Source organism: Coregonus clupeaformis, chromosome 20, assembly GCF_020615455.1.
Source record: "Coregonus clupeaformis isolate EN_2021a chromosome 20, ASM2061545v1, whole genome shotgun sequence".
NCBI classification, from domain to species: Eukaryota; Metazoa; Chordata; class Actinopteri; order Salmoniformes; family Salmonidae; genus Coregonus; species Coregonus clupeaformis.
In genome coordinates, this window is record NC_059211.1 from 27,886,212 (window position 1) to 27,901,622 (window position 15,411).

The window sequence follows — 15,411 nt, forward strand, 5'->3', positions numbered from 1 at the left end:
GTGTGAGTAGAGCTGATCTCATTATATCAGTTTATTTTGTGTGAGTAGAGCTGATCTCATCAGAGCAGTTTATTTTGTGTGAGTAGAGCTGATCTCATCATAGCAGTTTATTTTGTGTGAGTAGAGCTGATCTCATCATAGCAGTTTATTTTGTGTGAGTAGAGCTGATCTCATCATAGCAGATTATTTTGTGTGAGTAGAGCTGATCTCATCATAGCAGTTTATTTTATGTGAGTAGAGCTGATCTCATCATAGCAGTTTATTTTGTGTGAGTAGAGCTGATCTCATCATAGCAGATTATTTTGTGTGAGTAGAGCTGATCTCATCATAGCAGTTTATTTTGTGTGAGTAGAGCTGATCTCATCATAGCAGTTTATTTTGTGTGAGTAGAGCTGATCTCATCATAGCAGTTTATTTTGTGTGAGTAGAGCTGATCTCATTATATCAGTTTATTTTGTGTGAGTAGAGCTGATCTCATCAGAGCAGTTTATTTTGTGTGAGTAGAGCTGATCTCATCATAGCAGATTATTTTGTGTGAGTAGAGCTGATCTCATCATAGCAGTTTATTTTGTGTGAGTAGAGCTGATCTCATCATAGCAGTTTATTTTGTGTGAGTAGAGCTGATCTCATCATAGCAGTTTATTTTGTGTGAGTAGAGCTGATCTCATTATATCCGTTTATTTTGTGTGAGTAGAGCTGATCTCATCAGAGCAGTTTATTTTGTGTGAGTAGAGCTGATCTCATCATAGCAGTTTATTTTGTGTGAGTAGAGCTGATCTCATCATAGCAGTTTATTTTGTGTGAGTAGAGCTGATCTCATCATAGCAGATTATTTTGTGTGAGTAGAGCTGATCTCATCATAGCAGTTTATTTTGTGTGAGTAGAGCTGATCTCATCATAGCAGTTTATTTTGTGTGAGTAGAGCTGATCTCATCATAGCAGTTTATTTTGTGTGAGTAGAGCTGATCTCATCATAGCAGTTTATTTTGTGTGAGTAGAGCTGATCTCATCATAGCAGTTTATTTTGTGTGAGTAGAGCTGATCTCATTATAGCAGTTCATATTGTGTGAGTAGAGCTGATCTCATCATAGCAATTTATTTTGTGTGAGTATAGCTGATCTCATTATAGCAGTTTATTTTGTGTTGAAATAACATCATTATGTCTATTTTAGCGTTCACTACTAGGCTAAAATAAATGCTGAATGTTGCAGACTTTTATTAAGCTACCTATATTTTAATAAAACTGAAATTAATGTAATTGAACATGCACACATTAGACCATCTACATAGTCCCTATCAATCACCCTGCTGTGGTGTAGCCCTAAGACTTGATTAACAGTGACAGTAATAGACAGCTTGACAATAGCTAACATGGCATAAAAACTAACACTAACCCAATAATACGCTCTATCCTTCATTGTTCCTTTTGAAGAATTGTATGAAGGGAATTTCCTGCATACAGTTGCCTATATGTCATGTGGCCATTGGAGAGTTAAAAGGCCACAGTTCATTGTCAGTGAGTGGGTGGTAGTGTTGTGAACAGGGATATATCAACCAGGGCCCAGATTCACAAAACACTTCTTATGCAAAAATGTAAGAAGATTCTTAAGAAAAAAAATATGAAGTTCATAAAATAGTTTGTAAGTGCAATTCCTCAACAATATCTTAAGATTTAATGATTTTCTTACGAACTTCTCAAATATCTTCTTACAAATCTTCTTAAGATGTATGTTGCTAGGCAACCGTTTTAGCTAGCTATCTAGCTAGCAATAGCAATCATGTTAGCGTATTTATTACTGAGATTACTGTTCTAAAACATGTTCTTGGGTTTAAAATTATAAATACTGAACATTTCAGATGAAGTTTGTGAGTGAATTAAACATGTTCAATTGCTTTCATGAGCTTTTTCTCTCACTGCCCTGAGTTTAAGAAAAGGGTTTAGCTATCTTGGAGTTAGGTTAAAGAGTTAAGGTTAGGGGAAGGGTTAGCTAAAAGGGTTAAGGTTATGGTTAGGGGAAGGGTTAGCTAAAAGGGTTAAGGTTAGGGGAAGGGTTAGCTAAAAGGGTTAAGGTTAGGGTTAGGGAAAGGGTTAGCTAAAAGGGTTAAGGTTAGGGTTATGGGAAGGGTTAGCTAAAAGGGTTAAGGTTAGGGTTAGGTGAAGGGTTAGCTAAAAGGGTTAAGGTTAGGGTTTGGGGAAAGGTTAGCTAACATGCTTAGTAGGTGCAAAGTAGCTAAAAAATAGTAAGTAGTTGAAAAGTTGCTAATTAGCTAAAATGCTAAAGTTGTCCGTGATGAGATATGAACTCTCAACCTTTGGGTTTCTAGACGTTTGCGTTATACGCCCACCCTCCTTTTGTTTTTGCCTTAAGTAACCAGCTGTCTTATGTAACCATATAAAACGTAACATATCATACTAAATGGAGTGTCTCGGATTTATGTACAGAATAATACGAAATGCTCTGAGACCAGGTTGGATACATCTACAGCACACTGCAGTGCACTGAAAGACCTGGCCTTAGGGACTGGGTCTATCTGAGCTGAGGGAAGTGTAGGATGCATAGGGAAGGGGAGGGGAGGGGAGGGGAGAGAGAGAAGGGGGGAGAGGGGAGGAGGGAGAGGAGGACATAGCCCTCTGAGATAGCTGAGTGTCAGGTGAGTCTGCCTGGGCTAGCTGGCTGGCTGTATGGGGTCTGTATCTCCTGCCCCCTCTGCTTCTCTCTGTGCCTGTGCAGTTTTGCTCAGTAAACATCAGAGCTCTGCAGACTACCATCTCCATCTGGTCAGTTGTGTTTGGCAGGCAAGCCAGCACACAGGCAGACTGAACGACTCACTGACCAACTGACTAAATTCAACACACCTGGTCTTCCAGGTCGGTTAAATCAAACACACAAAGTGGTGCAGCAGTCCAGGACCGGGTTGACTACCCCTGGTCTATGTCCTGTAAATCTCCAGGGTGTTTGAAAGGGATTGGTGAGAACACCAGGCACCATCAGCGCACCATCAGCTTGGCATCAGAAAATGTCTATTATGTGAGAAATTTCACATTGAAAATGCCAACTTCCCCATCTCCCCAACTCCAGGGCAGCGCTCTTACAGTAGAGCTGTTTTGTTGACATGAAGTGAATAATAGATGGCTGGATCCCGTCACTGCAGTCCGCTGTGAATATTCAAGTCTTAAAGGAAAATTGTGCATCATACAGGGATGATTTCTGTATTTTGAAAGTTACATATCTTGGAAACTTGATTGCTGACAAGCAAAACATTTTGGGACTATGTCAACAATGGACTAATGAAACAAATGGCAAAATATAGTTTTGGGGTGGAGTTTTCCTTTAAATGAAGGGGAACATAGTAGTGTGGTGCATATCTGCTGCTATATCAATCATGTTTTGTGGGTGTTAATGTCCCACATAGTCAGTATTGATGCCAAGCAGCCTGTCCCGTCCAGACAGATGAATCATAGACTCTTGTCTTACATTTACATTGACATTTTAGTCATTTAGCAGACGCTCTTATCCAGAGCGACTTACAGTTAGAGAGTGCATACATTATTTTTATACTGGCCCCCCGTGGGAATCGAACCCACAACCCTGGCGTTGCAAACGCCATGCTCTACCAACTGAGCTACATCCCTGCCGGCCATTCCCTCCCCTACTCTGGACGACGCTCTGCCAATTGTGCGCCGCCCCATGGGTCTCCCGGTCGCGGCCGGCTACGACAGAGCCTCTATAATAAAGAGGCCCACATGTCGCTACTGCAGTACACAGGCCTACCTGCTCTGTCTGTCTGTCTGTTTGTCTGCGTCTCTTTGTCTGTTTCTCTGTCTCTCTCTGTCTGTCCCATTCACCCTGCACCGGATGTAGGGTATAAAGGAGAAAGGTTGGGGCTGTTGAAGGAGAGAGAGAGAGGCACATTGAGACTGTGCTTGTATTGATCTCTGACCGGGGCCAAGTCTCTTTCTGGGCCAGTGGCTCTCTGACTGGGCCTTTCTCTCACATCAGAGGTGCCTGACTGGAGTAGGGAGGGTGGAGGGATGAAAGGGAGGAGAGTGAGAGGTCGGAGTTCAGAGAGCAGTAACCAACTCTAAGGGATGGCTGTGGTGGAGGCTTTGAAGTATTCCTCTAGATACCTCTCTGACTTTAAAAGAGGGACAAGCTGACTGGTCACATAGTCTGAAAGAGGGTGCTAAATAATGTCCAAGAGGTACAATTAGTATTAAAGTAACTGTCCAGTGAAAACTTCAGTTCATATTCTGTTACCTCATACCCAAATAATGTTGTTGACTCGTATTTGTAGCTAACACATAAGTTGGAGAAAAAACTGTGAAAAACCCCCACCTCAAACTTGTATCTCAAACAGACCGTTTCAAAAATGTTTGCTATTTCCTGCCTATATCCTGCCTCATTGGCTGAGCTGGCCAATGAGCAGTCTATTCGCATTAATATTATTAATGACCAGAATACGCCCACACCATTCCACACCATTCCAACACAGAAAAGCTGCTTTTAACATATTTAATAAAAACATTTTCGAAGGAAAAGTATTTATCTCATTTTGTAAACACTACATTACCAAAAGTATGTGGATACCTGCTCGTCGAACATCTCATTCCAAAATCATGGGCATTAATATGGAGTTGGTCCACCCTTTGCTGCTATAACAGCCTCCACTCTTCTGGGAAGGCTTTCCACTAGAGGTTGGAACATTGTTGCGGGGACTTCCTTCCATTCAGCCACAAGAGCATTAGTGAGGTCGGGCACTGTCGGCGTTGCAATTCATCCCAAAGGTGTTCAATGGGGTTGAGGTCAGGGCTCTGTGCAGGCCAGTCAAGTTCTTCCACACCGATCTCGACAAACCATTTCTGTGTCGACCTCGCTTTATGCACGGGGGCATTGTCATGCTGAAACAGGAACGGGCCTTCCCCAAACTGTTGCTACAAAGTTGGAAGCACAGAATCGTCTAGAATGTCGGCTCAGCCGCAAAGTGATAGGCCAAACAAGCTCACAGAACGGGACTACCGAGTGCTAAAACGCGTAGGCCATAAAAATTGTCTGTCCTCGGTTGCAACACTCACTACCGAGTTCCAAACTGCCTCTGGAAGCAACGTCAGCACAATAACTGTTCGTCAGGAGCTTCATAAAATGGGTTTCCATGGCCAAGCAGCCGCACACAAGCCTAACATCACCATGTGCAACGCCAAACGTCGGCTGGAGTGGTGTAAAGTTCGCCGCCATTGGACTCTGGAGTAGTGGAAACGCATTCTCTGGAGTGATGAATCACGCTTCACCATCTGGCAGTCCGACGGACTAATCTAGGTTTGGCGGATGCCAGGAAAACACTACCTGCCAACTGTAAAGTTTGGTGGAAGAGGAATAATGGTCTGGAGCTGTTGTTCATGGTTCGGGCTAGGCCCCTTAGTTGCAATGAAGGGAAATCTTAACATTACAGCATACAATGACATTCTAGACGATTCTGTGCTTCCAACTTTGTGGCAACAGTTTGGGGAAGGCCCTTTCCTGTTTCAGCATGACAATGCCCCTGTGCACAAAGCAAGGTCCATACAGAAATAGGGGGACCAACTCCATATTAATGCGCATGATTTTGGAATGAGATGTTCTACGAGCAGGTGTCCATATACTTTGGTCATGTAGTTTATTTCATAGAACACTGGACAGTTACTTTAAGATATAGTTTAATGAATTATTGTTCTAACCGATGAGAATCGTTGTGCAGTAGGCTAGGGGTGATCTGTAGATTTCCACTCATGCAAATGTATTACTCTACATTCACTAATGACTGCAGCTGTGGAGGAGGGACTTCTAATGCTGTGTTTGTGTCTGAGTTAGACCATCACACCCTTAGAACTAAGAATTAGAACTCTATCACACCCTTAGAACTAAGAATTAGAACTCTATCACACCCTTAGAATTAGGAATTAGAACTCGATCACACCCTTAGAATTAGGAATTAGAACTCGATCACACCCTTAGAATGAGGAATTAGAACTCGATCACACCCTTAGAATGAGGAATTAGAACTCGATCACACCCTTAGAATGAGGAATTAGAACTTTATCACACCCTTAGAATTAGGAATTAGAACTCGATCGTACCCTTAGGACAAGGAATTAGATCACACCCATCATTTAGGATATAGAATGCTACGTTTACTCAACTTGGCTTTAAACACAAGCATATTCAGGTGAAATTGGAAATAATTCTGCCTGTCAGATACCAGACACCTCTTAGGAGTGTTGACAGTCTGAATTTAGAGTTGAAGGAGAAGAGGGAGAGACATGTTTCTGCATCAGCAGTGTGTAGGAGAAGGTTAGCAATCTCTCTCAGTTAGCAGTGGCATTTCCCAATGAGATTGCTGTATGAATCCTGTCGACAGTCTCGAGTGCTTGTGTCTCGAAAAGAGGCTTGATGCTATCACTCTCACTCTAACTATAGATTACCCCATTTCCCCCGAGTGTGTGTGTGTGTGTGTGTGTGTGTGTGTGTGTGTGCGTGTGTGTGTGTGTGTGTGTGCATTTGTGTGGTGTGGTAAGGCTGTTTTCCCCACACAATTATCACACAATTATCACACACACACACACACACACACACACACACACACACACACACACACACACACACACACACACACACACTTGTATTAGGACATAAAGGCAGCCCTCCAATTCACACAAAATGTCCCTTTTACCATCATGATGGATTTCCTGTCTTCTGAGACTCTATTAAATGTGTTGAAATCAAGTCAAAGGAATGCAGTCAGTGCACACTCAGGTGCCTCCTAGATGCCAGAATGGAGCCCCTGCTCAGGCTTAATCACCCACTTGAAGCAGTCCTTTGCTTGATTGATAAGCTCTTAGATTTAAATTGCTCTGTAAAGACCATAGCTCTACAGCACTTGATTACTACTCCCTAAGACCTTCTATAGAGGAACACTGGGTGTGTTGAGGCTCTGAGGTTTGTGTTAGTGATAGTAGTGATGGTGGTAGTGGTAGTTTTTATTTTGATTTAATAACCTTTATCTATCCAGGAAATCCCAGTGAGATCAGGAAACCTATTTTACAAGGGAGATCTGACCTAAGTGTGTGTCCGTGTCCTCCATCTCCAGATATGGACGCCAACAATGGTGGAGGGCTGCTGCTGGACATGGTGGAGGGCGTAGCTGGCAAGTAGTGATAATGGTAGTGGTAGTGGTGGTAGTGGTAGTAGTGGTGGTAGTAGTGGTGGTGGTAGTGGTAGTGGTAGTGGTAGTGGTAGTGGTAGTGGTAGTGGTGGTGGTGGTAGTAGTGGTGGTGGTAATGGTGGTAGTGGTAGTAGTGGTGGTGGTAGTGGTAGTGGTGGTGGTAGTGGTGGTGGTAGTGGTGGTGGTGGTAGTGGTGGTGGTGGTAGTGGTGGTAGTGGTGGTGGTAGTATTGGTGGTGGTAGTGGTGGTGGTGGTAGTAGTGGTGGTGGTAGTGGTGGTGGTGGTGGTAGTGGTAGTAGTGGTAGTGGTAGTGGTGGTGGTGGTGGTGGTAGTGGTAGTAGTAGTGGTGGTAGTGGTGGTAGTGGTGGTGGTAGTGGTGGTGCTAGTGGTAGTGGTGGTGGTGGTAGTGGTGGTGGTAGTAGTGGTGGTAGTGGTGGTGGTAGTATTAGTGGTGGTAGTGGTGGTAGTGGTAGTATTAGTGGTGGTAGTAGTGGTGGTGGTTTTGGTGATAGTAGTGGTGGTGGTGGTGGTAGTGGTGGTGGTAGTAGTAGTATTGGTGGTGGTAGTATTAGTGGTGGTAGTGGTGGTGGTGGTAGTGGTGGTGGTAGTAGTAGTATTAGTGGTGGGGGTGGGGGTGGTGGTAGTGGTGGTGGTAGTATTAGTGGTGGTAGTAGTGGTGGTGGTTTTGGTGATAGTAGTGGTGGTGGTGGTGGTAGTGGTAGTATTGGTGGTGGTAGTATTAGTGGTGGTAGTGGTGGTAGTGGTGGTGTTGGTGGTGGTGGTGGTAGTAGTAGTATTATTGGTGGTGGTAGTATTAGTGGTGGTAGTGGTGGTGGTAGTAGTAGTATTGGTGGTGGTAGTATTGGTGGTGGTGGTGGTAGTAGTAGTATTAGTGGTGATAGTATTAGTGGTGGTAGTGGTGGTGGTAGTAGTAGTGGTGGTGGTAGTATTAGTGGTGGGGCAGAAATTAGTTGAGCCATAAAGTAAAGTGTCTATACAGGACTCATCATGGTAACTCGTGATTCGTGCACATGTTGCTGTCACTGCAAGGGCGTTACTTATAATCTCTCTCTCTCTCTCTCTCTCTCTCTCTCTCTCTCTCTCTCTCTCTCTCTCTCTCTCTCTCTCTCTCTCTCTCTCTCTCTCTCTCTCTCTCTTTCTTTAACAGTTTATCAGTCCAATTAGTGTGCTTGTTATTGTATATGTTGCATGTTGTCTCTGTGCCCATGTTGTTATATTTGTTTGTCTGTGCTGTGCTGCATATAGTGTGTCTCTACATACATCTACATGTCGGTCTCCGTCTGTCTCCGTCTGTCTCTGTCTGTCTCTGTCTGTCTCTGTCCGTCTCCGTCTGTCTCTGTCCGTCTCTGTCCGTCTCTGTCCGTCTCTGTCCGTCTCTGTCTGCATTCTCAGTGTGTTTCTGTGTGTTTCTCCTTTAATTCTTAATTGTAAAGGTCCTCCATCTCCAGATATGGACGCGAACTATGGCGGAGGCCTGCTGGACATGGTGAAGGGTGGAGCCGGCAAGTTCTTCAGCAACTTCAAGGATAACCTGAAGGACACTCTAAAGGACACCTCCACCAAAGTCATGCACCAGGTGGCCACGTAAGTCCCAACAACCACCCCCCACCCCCTTACCTCATACCTTTCCTGACCCCAGAAGACTACCTATCCCCTGGCTCTGGCAAGGGGAATATGATGTGACTGTGCCCCACATTGGAGCTCCTTGGCTGGGGTAAGTTGACATGCCCCTGCCCCTGCCAATAGCTCTGCTATAGCTAACCTCCCCGTATGAAAACATACTATAATGTATACTATGGTAGGAATACTATAGTATTCACTGTAGTGTTTTTGCGGACTGAAGACCTCTTTTACAAGGGAGACCTGAACTAAGTGTGTGTCCGTGTCCTCCATCTCCAGATATGTACTCCATACTGTAGTATTTACAGAGTACTATAGTATAAATAATGTAGTAAAAAAAAGAGAGTAGTATATACTATAGTAATTAATGTAGTGTTTTTGCGGACTGTAGTATACTGTAGTGTTATTGCAGACATTACTGTAGTATTTACTAAAGTTTACTAAAGTTCTGACCGGAGAGTTCATAGCTTCTGCTCTTTTCTATAACCATAGGGAACACGATATATGGCGTATACTTGGCATGTAGGTTTCTCACTTACGGGTGGCACAAATTGTGAAATGGGCAGATTATATGCAAATTAAATACTGTAGTATTTAGTATATATATTTTTTTGTGTTTTTGCAGACAGTTGTGTTTTTGCAGATATTTCTGTAGTATCTACTAAAGGTTTTTTTGTTTGGATAATGCTGAAGTATTTACTATAGTATTCTGCAGTATACTACACAATTCGATACTAAGTACTACACATGATCGAGGGATTCTACAGTGTGTAGTATAGTATTCTATAGTTTACTACAGAATTCTATAGTAAGTACTTTAGTATTCTATAGTAAACTGTAGTATATTTTTATGTGGGTCCATGCAATTGTGTCTATTGTCTAAGGCAGAAATATCTGTCTGACCCAGTTCTGGTTCCCATGCTAGACTGACTCACAGGATGGTAAATTAGATTATGCTGTTTTCTTTACGGAACATTGCCAGCCAGTACTTTTTGAAAATGCAAAAAACTAGATTTTATGTTCACCGGCAAGCTGTCGAAAGTGAGACATATACAGCTGGTGGGAGTTGTAGTTCATGTGTGTAGTTGTAATGAAACGGTTGTAACTTTTCGGCTTTGTGCTTCTTCTTGGCCGTCAAATAAGTTGAAAACCGGCATATGGTAGGTGAATTCACTCTGAAACACGTATACATTTTAATATACAGTATATCTTAAATTACAGTGTTTTCATGACTTTGACGATGCAAATGTGAGGTTTGTTCTTAGCCTACAAAACGAGGATCCAGGAAGTGCCACTTTCTTACCGTATAGCGTTCTGAGACTGGGCCTAGTAGCTCTCTCAGTGTGCCTGCTGGGCTCTAGCATGGAAGTGTGAGAGGAGGAGACTGTGTTATCACCCAGCTGAGATATTTACATGTCATTCCTGGTTGCTGTGGTTCCTTGAGCTGTGAAACATGGAATGGGGTAACAATGCCTGGGCTGATTACACATGGTTTTACACACAGCGACACACCTCTATGGATCTACAGTTACATTACAGCAACAATGAGATAACACTTTAGACTATATTGCCGAAATGGTTGGCCATTTTTCACTGTGAGACACTGAGAGGTATTCTTTGAATTGTATCTGTATATGAGATGAAATATTAGTCAATTAGATAGCTGATAGAAAAGGCTGACTAGATCTTTCCTGAAGGGAGTGTGAGGGGAAACAGATGAGTGGAGGAGGAGAAGGGGAGGAACAGTAGAAGGGGTGTAGAGGGATGAAGAACAGGAGGGGGAGAGGAATGAGGGAGAGAGGCTGTCGAGTCTGGCACCGCTGGGTCCTGTGAGAGAGTATTTCTGCGCAGGCGTCTTCAGCGGACACACAAAGGGGCCTCTGTACTGTCAGACAGTGAGCAGGCCTCTCGAGACCCACGCCTTGTCCACACACTCTCTCTTTAACCCTGCCACACACACCCGCATGCACACACGCACATACACACACACATACACACACACACTCGTCTCTCTGGACCCTTTGGAACAGTGTCGTTCACAGAGCAGGGACGGGGCAGAGCTGGGGCACATTGATTCAGTATGTCGATCACAGTTTTCTGCTGATAAGCTTGTCTCTGGCCTAGTCTCGTCTTTTCTCCTCCCTTCTCCCATCCTTTCCAGTGGTGGAAAAAGTTCCCAATTGTCATACATAAGTAAAAGTAAAGATACCTTAATAGAAAATGACTCAAGTAAAAGTGAAACTCACCCAGTAAAATACCACTTTTAAATATACTTAAGTATCAAAAGTAAATGTAATTTCTAAAATATACTTAAGTATCATAAGTAAAAGTAAAAGTATGAATCATTTCAAATTCCTTACATAAAGCAAACCAGACTGCACCATTTTCTAGTTTTTTAGCCAGGGGCATACTCCAACACTCAGACACTTCCTGACGGGCCGCCCCATGTGGTAAGGGTAGGCAACAACACATCTGCCACGCTGATCCTCAACACGGGGGTCCCTCAGGGGTGCGTGCTTAGTCCCCTCCTGTACTCCCTGTTCACCCATGACGACGTGGCCAAGCACGACTCCAACACCATCATTAAGTTTGCCGATGACACAACGGTGGTAGGCCTGATCGCCGACAACGATGAGACAGCCTATAGGAAGGAGGTCAGAGACTTGGCAGTGTGGTGCCAGGACAACAACCTCTACCTCAACGTGATCAAGACAATAGGTGATCGTGGACTACAGGAAATGGAGGGCCGAGCACACCCCTATTCTCATCGATGGGGCTGTAGTGGAGCAGGTTGAGAGCTTCAAGTTCCTTGGTGTCCACATCATCAACAAACTATCATGGTCAAACACACCAAGACAGTCGTGAAGAGGGCACGACAACGACTATTCCCCCTCAGGAGATTGAAAAGATTTGCCATGGGTCCTCAGATCCTCAAAAAGTTATACAGCTGCACCATCGACAGCATCCTGACTGGTTGCATCACCGCCTGGTATGGCAACTGCTCGGCCTCCAACCGCAAGGCACTACAGAGGGTAGTCCGTACGGCCCGGTACATCACTGGGGCCAAGCTTCCTGCCATCCAGGACCTCTATACCAGGCGGTGTCAGAGGAAGGCCCTAAAAATTGCCAAAGACACCAGCCACCCTAGTCATAGACTGTTTTCTCTGCTACCACACGGCAAGCGGTACCGGAGCGCCAAGTCTAGGTCCAAAAGGCTTCTTAACAGCTTCTACCCCCAAGCCATAAGACTGCTGAACAGCTAATCAAATGGCTACCTGGACTATTTGCATTGACCCCCTGCCCTTTATTTACGGTGCTGCTGATTTTGTACGTTTGCCCACTGACAAAGAAATGACCAGTCTATCATTTTAATGGTAGCTTTATTTGAACAGTGAGAGACAGAATAACAACAAAAAAATCTAGAAAAACGCATGTCAAAAATGTTATAAATTGATTTGCATTTTAATGAGGGAAATAAGTATTTGACCCCCTCTCAATCAGAAAGATTTCTGGCTCCCAGGTGTCTTCTATACAGGTAACAAACTGAGATTAGGAGCACACTCTTAAAGGGAGTGCTCCTAATCTCAGTTTGTTACCTGTATAAAAGACACCTGTCCACAGAAGCAATCAATCAATCAGATTCCAAACTCTCCACCATGGCCAAGACCAAAGAGCTCTCCAAGGATGTCATGGACAAGATTGTAGACCTACACAAGGCTGGAATGGGCTACAAGACCATCGCCAAGCAGCTTGGTGAGAAGGTGACAACAGTTGGTGCGATTATTCGCAAATGGAAGAAACACAAAAGAACTGTCAATCTCCCTCGGCCTGGGGTTCCATGCAAGATCTCACCTAGTGGAGTTGCAATGATCATGAGAACGGTGAGGAATCAGCCCAGAACTACACGGGAGGATCTTGTCAATGATCTCAAGGCAGCTGGGACCATAGTCACCAAGAAAACAATTGGTAACACACTACGCCGTGAAGGACTGAAATCCTGCAGAGCCCGCAAGGTCCCCCTGCTCGAGAAAGCACATATACACGCCTGTCTGAAGTTTGCCAATGAACATCTGAATGATTCAGAGGAGAACTGGGTGAAAGTGTTGTGGTCAGATGAGACCAAAATTGAGCTCTTTGGCATCAACTCAACTCACCGTGTTTGGAGGAGGAGGAATGCTGCCTATGACCCCAAGAACACCATCCCCACCGTCAAACATGGAGGTGGAAACATTATGCTTTGGGGGTGTTTTTCTGCTAAGGGGACAGGACAACTTCACCGCATCAAAGGGACGATGGACGGGGCCATGTACCGTCAAATCTTGGGTGAGAACCTCCTTCCCTCAGCCAGGGCATTGAAAATGGGTCGTGGATGGGTATTCCAGCATGACAATGACCCAAAACACACGGCCAAGGCAACAAAGGAGTGGCTCAAGAAGAAGCACATTAAGGTCCTGGAGTGGCCTAGCCAGTCTCCAGACCTTAATCCCATAGAAAATCTGTGGAGGGGAGCTGAAGATTCGAGTTGCCAAACGTCAGCCTCGAAACCTTAATGACTTGGAGAAGATCTGCAAAGAGTAGTGGGACAAAATCCCTCCTGAGATGTGTGCAAACCTGGTGGCCAACTACAAGAAACGTCTGACCTCTGTGATTGCCAACAAGGGTTTTGCCACCAAGTACTAAGTCATGTTTTGCAGAGGGGTCAAATACTTATTTCCCTCAATAAAATGCAAATCAATTTATAACACTTTTGACATGTGTTTTTCTGGATTTTTGTTGTTGTTATTCTGTCTCTCACTGTTCAAATAAACCTACCATTAAAATTATAGACTGATCATTTCTTTGTCAGTGTGCAAACGTAAAAAATCAGCAGGGGATCAAATACTTTTTTCCCTCACTGTATGCATAGTGACTTTACCCCTACCTTACGTGTACATATTACCTCAATTACCTCGACTAACCTGTACCCCTGCACATTGATTTGGTACCGGTACCCCCTGTATATAGCCTCGTTATTGTTATTTTATTGTTGCTCTTTTATTTTATTTAATAAATATTTTCTTAACTCTTATTTTTCTTAAAACTGCATTGTTGGTTAAGGGCTTGTAAGTAAGCATTTCACTAGGTCTAATTAAGATTCTGTGTCATTATTGAGGTAAAATTCAAAAACAGAAAAACCCTTCAATCAACCACACAGGTTTTCTTTCACCCAACACGATGTTCCCTAGAACAAATGCAGTTGTGACAGGCAGACTGACTTTGCAGTGCTGTGTTCTGTACTGTTCTCAGTCAGTGTTGTATTGGTTTAAAAGGCTCTCTCTCTCTCTCTCTCTCTCTCTCTCTCTCTCTCTCTCTCTCTCTCTCCCCCACTGCAACGCAATCTCCAAAGAAAACGCTATACCTCTCTCTCTGTGTGTGTCTGTGTGTGTGCGCGCGCTCGTGTGCGTCTGTTCAGAATTGGCTTCATTTGCATCCAAAAAGGATAACTTTTTTAATGTTTCACTATTTCTATTTTTCTGAAATTTACTGAGGAGGATGGTCCTCCTCTTCCTCTGAGGAGCCTCCAATAGCAGCCATAGTAAGCAGAGCTAGCAGCAGCTAGTACAGTTAGCAGAGCTAGCACTAGCAGCAGCTACTACAGTTAGCAGAGCTGGCGCTAGCAGCAGCTAGTACAGTTAGCAGAGCTAGCGCAAGCAGCAGCTAGTACAGTTAGCGGAGCTGGCGCTAGCCATATTATCCAGATAAGCTAACGCTGTTCACGCTGCAGGAGAGCACAACACAACACTGGATCAAAATAGAACACTGCTGTTGGTCCAATTACCTCGTTATGAGGATTTGCCCACTGATGCTTCCTCCTGTTCCCGCTTCCCCTCCTCCCTCTCTGCCCTCCCTCCCTGCCTCCCGCTCTTCCCTCCCTGCCTCCTCCTTCCCTGCCTCCCCTCCTCCAGTTGGGCTGTTGGGTAATCATGCAGGGCCAGGATGGGAAGCCCTCAGGGCCATATGGCGCTCATCCACCTCAGCACTTCACTAACCGACTAGTGGCCTAGATAATGGATTTACATTTACACCACAAGCAACAGGGCCCCAACCTAATACATTTGAGGTTATTTGTATTGTCACTTGGATTGTGTAGCTGTGGCCAGTAGGCTACAGGCCTAAAGCACATTGACCCCTGTCTGTGTATGTCCACTCCACTACAGCTTTGCTACAATGTAATTTTGAACCATTACATTAGATACAAATGTCACAACACAAAACAGTCGACAGAGTGTTCTAAACACTGTAATTACATAATCTGAAATGCATTATATGTTTATTGACAAAACATCTATGTTTACAGATACACAAAAGGAGAGCTGGACATTGCCTACATCACATCACGAATCATAGGTGAGTACCGTATAGAAACGTAATTGTCGAACTGTAGTTTAATTTTCTCAATATGGGGAACAGTAAGCCTGTTTTCGGGCTTCACAGGTTTCGTCTCAACCTAGCCAGCAATAGACATCTGGATCTCTCAGTCTCCAGCCTCCTATAAACATTGCCTCACTTTTTCCCTGCACAACAGATACTTTA

The 15,411-nt window shown here is 44.1% G+C and overlaps 1 protein-coding gene across 5 annotated transcripts in view; it reads left to right on the forward strand.

Moving 5' to 3' along the window:
• dnajc6 (DnaJ (Hsp40) homolog, subfamily C, member 6) overlaps positions 1–15,411 on the forward strand; it is a 72,461-nt gene that overhangs the window by 14,312 nt on the left and 42,738 nt on the right. For 4 of the 5 annotated variants that reach the window (XM_041840086.2, XM_041840083.2, XM_041840084.2 and 1 more), the window contains 2 exons: positions 8,652–8,802; positions 15,176–15,225. In XM_041840086.2, coding sequence (XP_041696020.1) covers positions 8,652–8,802; positions 15,176–15,225 — 201 coding nt within the window. The remainder of the gene's footprint in view (positions 1–8,651; positions 8,803–15,175; positions 15,226–15,411) is intronic. The other variant, XM_041840087.2, reaches the window with a different exon arrangement.